General features: G+C 42.6%; 1 protein-coding gene across 1 annotated transcript in view; it reads left to right on the forward strand.

Annotated features, from left to right (window-relative positions):
• Positions 1–2,057, forward strand: part of CHD1L (chromodomain helicase DNA binding protein 1-like) — a 45,701-nt gene that overhangs the window by 2,395 nt on the left and 41,249 nt on the right. Inside the window, 2 exon segments of the mRNA XM_015565963.1 lie at positions 1,012–1,118; positions 1,643–1,767. Of these exon segments, the coding sequence (XP_015421449.1) occupies positions 1,012–1,118; positions 1,643–1,767 (232 nt within the window).

Here is a 2,057-nt window from a genome sequence, read left to right on the forward strand (position 1 = left end):
GCTTTTTTACAGAGAGGAAGGGAGAGGGATAGAGAGTTAGAAACATCAATGAGAGAGAAGCATCGATCAGCTGCCTCCTGCACACCCCCCACTGGGGATGTGCCTGCAACCAAGGTACATGCCCTTGACCGGAATCGAACCTGGGACTCTTCAGTCTCCAGGCTGACGCTCTATCCAGTAAGCCAAACCGGCTAGGGCGCAGTATTTTGGATTATATCCTTAGGATAGATTTTTTTTCGGAAACAGTTTAGCATGTGGGGATGGAGGCTTCTCAGACTTTCTGTTTTATAAAAGAGAGCTACTTTCTCTGTATATCACAGCAGCCTTCTAAAGAAACTTTTCTAGTCGAAAGTGTGTACAGCCATATCCACTTTACAAAAATTTGGCTTCATAAAAATTGTCATTTTATACCCCTACTTAAGCTTATGAGGCAGTACTTATTGTTTGTTTTTTACACTAGAATGTCTACTCCAGGAGAGCTAGTAGTTTGATCTCTTTTGTTCACTGTTATATACCAGAGCTCAGCCTAGTAGCCTGGCGAGTAGAAGGTGCTCTATAAATACAGACAGGAGGGAGGAAGTTAGGCAGGAAAGAGAACCTGGGAAGCAGGAGAGGCCACCACGTGGTTGGCCATGTTCACAGTCATACCCTGACACTTGCTGTATGTTTTCAGAGTATTCCTGACCTCTCGTACATTCTTTGCATCATTTTCATTGATTTCTGTTGTCTTTCCTGATTTTTTTCTTTGCATTAGAGGTTCAACTGCATAAATATCGAGCACCATTGCTTGTTGACTGTTGATATGATTGAGTGCCACAGATTCCTTTGGCAGTTATTTTGAAGCTTACGTGATTTCACTCTAGGAATGGATGCCTCTCCTAATGTGTACATCACGATTTTGTAAACCAAGTGTTCTGTAAGAGTTTGTGTTCTCTACAAGGTTGTGGGAACTTTGTGGTCGTTTCTCATATGGAAATGTGATCAACACTGCCTTCTTTTTCTGTGTTTCAGACCATTGCTTTCTTCATTTACTTGGCAGGAAGATTAAATGATGAAGGACCATTTCTCATTCTTTGTCCCTTGTCTGTGTTGAGCAACTGGAAAGAAGAGATAGAAAGGTACAGAGCAGATGTAGCTGAAATTTTGTTTTTTGCATTGATTAAGGTTTTTTTTTTTTCTGAGTGATGTGTGAAGTGTGACAAAACAACAAATTGCCCTAAACAGTGAGGAGATTTTTTTCCCAGAAAACTCTAACCTGTGGTAATGTAGATAAAGACTGAGGATCTGATGGGAGGAGGGTCCCATGTTATTGTTACTATTCGGCAATTTGAAGGTCAGTCCTCATTTTTAGTAAATTTTGATGAACTAAAGAAGAAACCGTCTTTTTCATAGTGACATATGGAGTAACCAATATGGAAAAAAATATTTTGTTTTTAGAGTTAGCACAAGACCCTTTTTTTTAGATGCTCCTCAGACCCTCCCACCTGTGTACACAAGAACTTACCGTTACTCTGCGTAGGATTGCAGGGCATCCTGAGGCCTGCACATCTGCAGTCCTTCCATGAAATGTACTTTCCCAGCTATGCATGCCCTTTCCCATGGCTCTGTGTTTGTGTTCATGTGCTTCTTTTCTTGGATTCAGATTTGCTCCAGGTCTTTCCTGTGTAACATATACAGGTGACAAAGAGGAGAGAGCCAACCTGCAGCCAGACCTAAGACAGAAGCCATGTTTTCATGTGTTGCTGACTACCTATGAGGTACCCATTTGTTCCTCTACAGCAAGAACTCTTAACTTGGGACCCCGGAAGTTGTAAAACCCATTGGAATTGTATTTAATGATTTTTGAGAACACACATTTTTCTGGGACAGTTATTTCAGTTAGATGATCAGAGTGGGGGTGTGACCAAAGAAGTGAAGGGGAAGGCTTCCCGGGGGCGCGGGGGGTGGCACTGGAGCTGCTGCTTGATTGATGAATAGGAGGCAGACAGCAGGCAGGGGAAAGGGTTCGTGGGCTGAGACCTGGTCTCTGTTACTTGAGGATGGCAATGGGGGAAAAT

The sequence above is a fragment of the Myotis davidii genome, unplaced genomic scaffold (assembly GCF_000327345.1).
Source record: "Myotis davidii unplaced genomic scaffold, ASM32734v1 scaffold2782, whole genome shotgun sequence".
NCBI classification, from domain to species: domain Eukaryota; kingdom Metazoa; phylum Chordata; class Mammalia; order Chiroptera; family Vespertilionidae; genus Myotis; species Myotis davidii.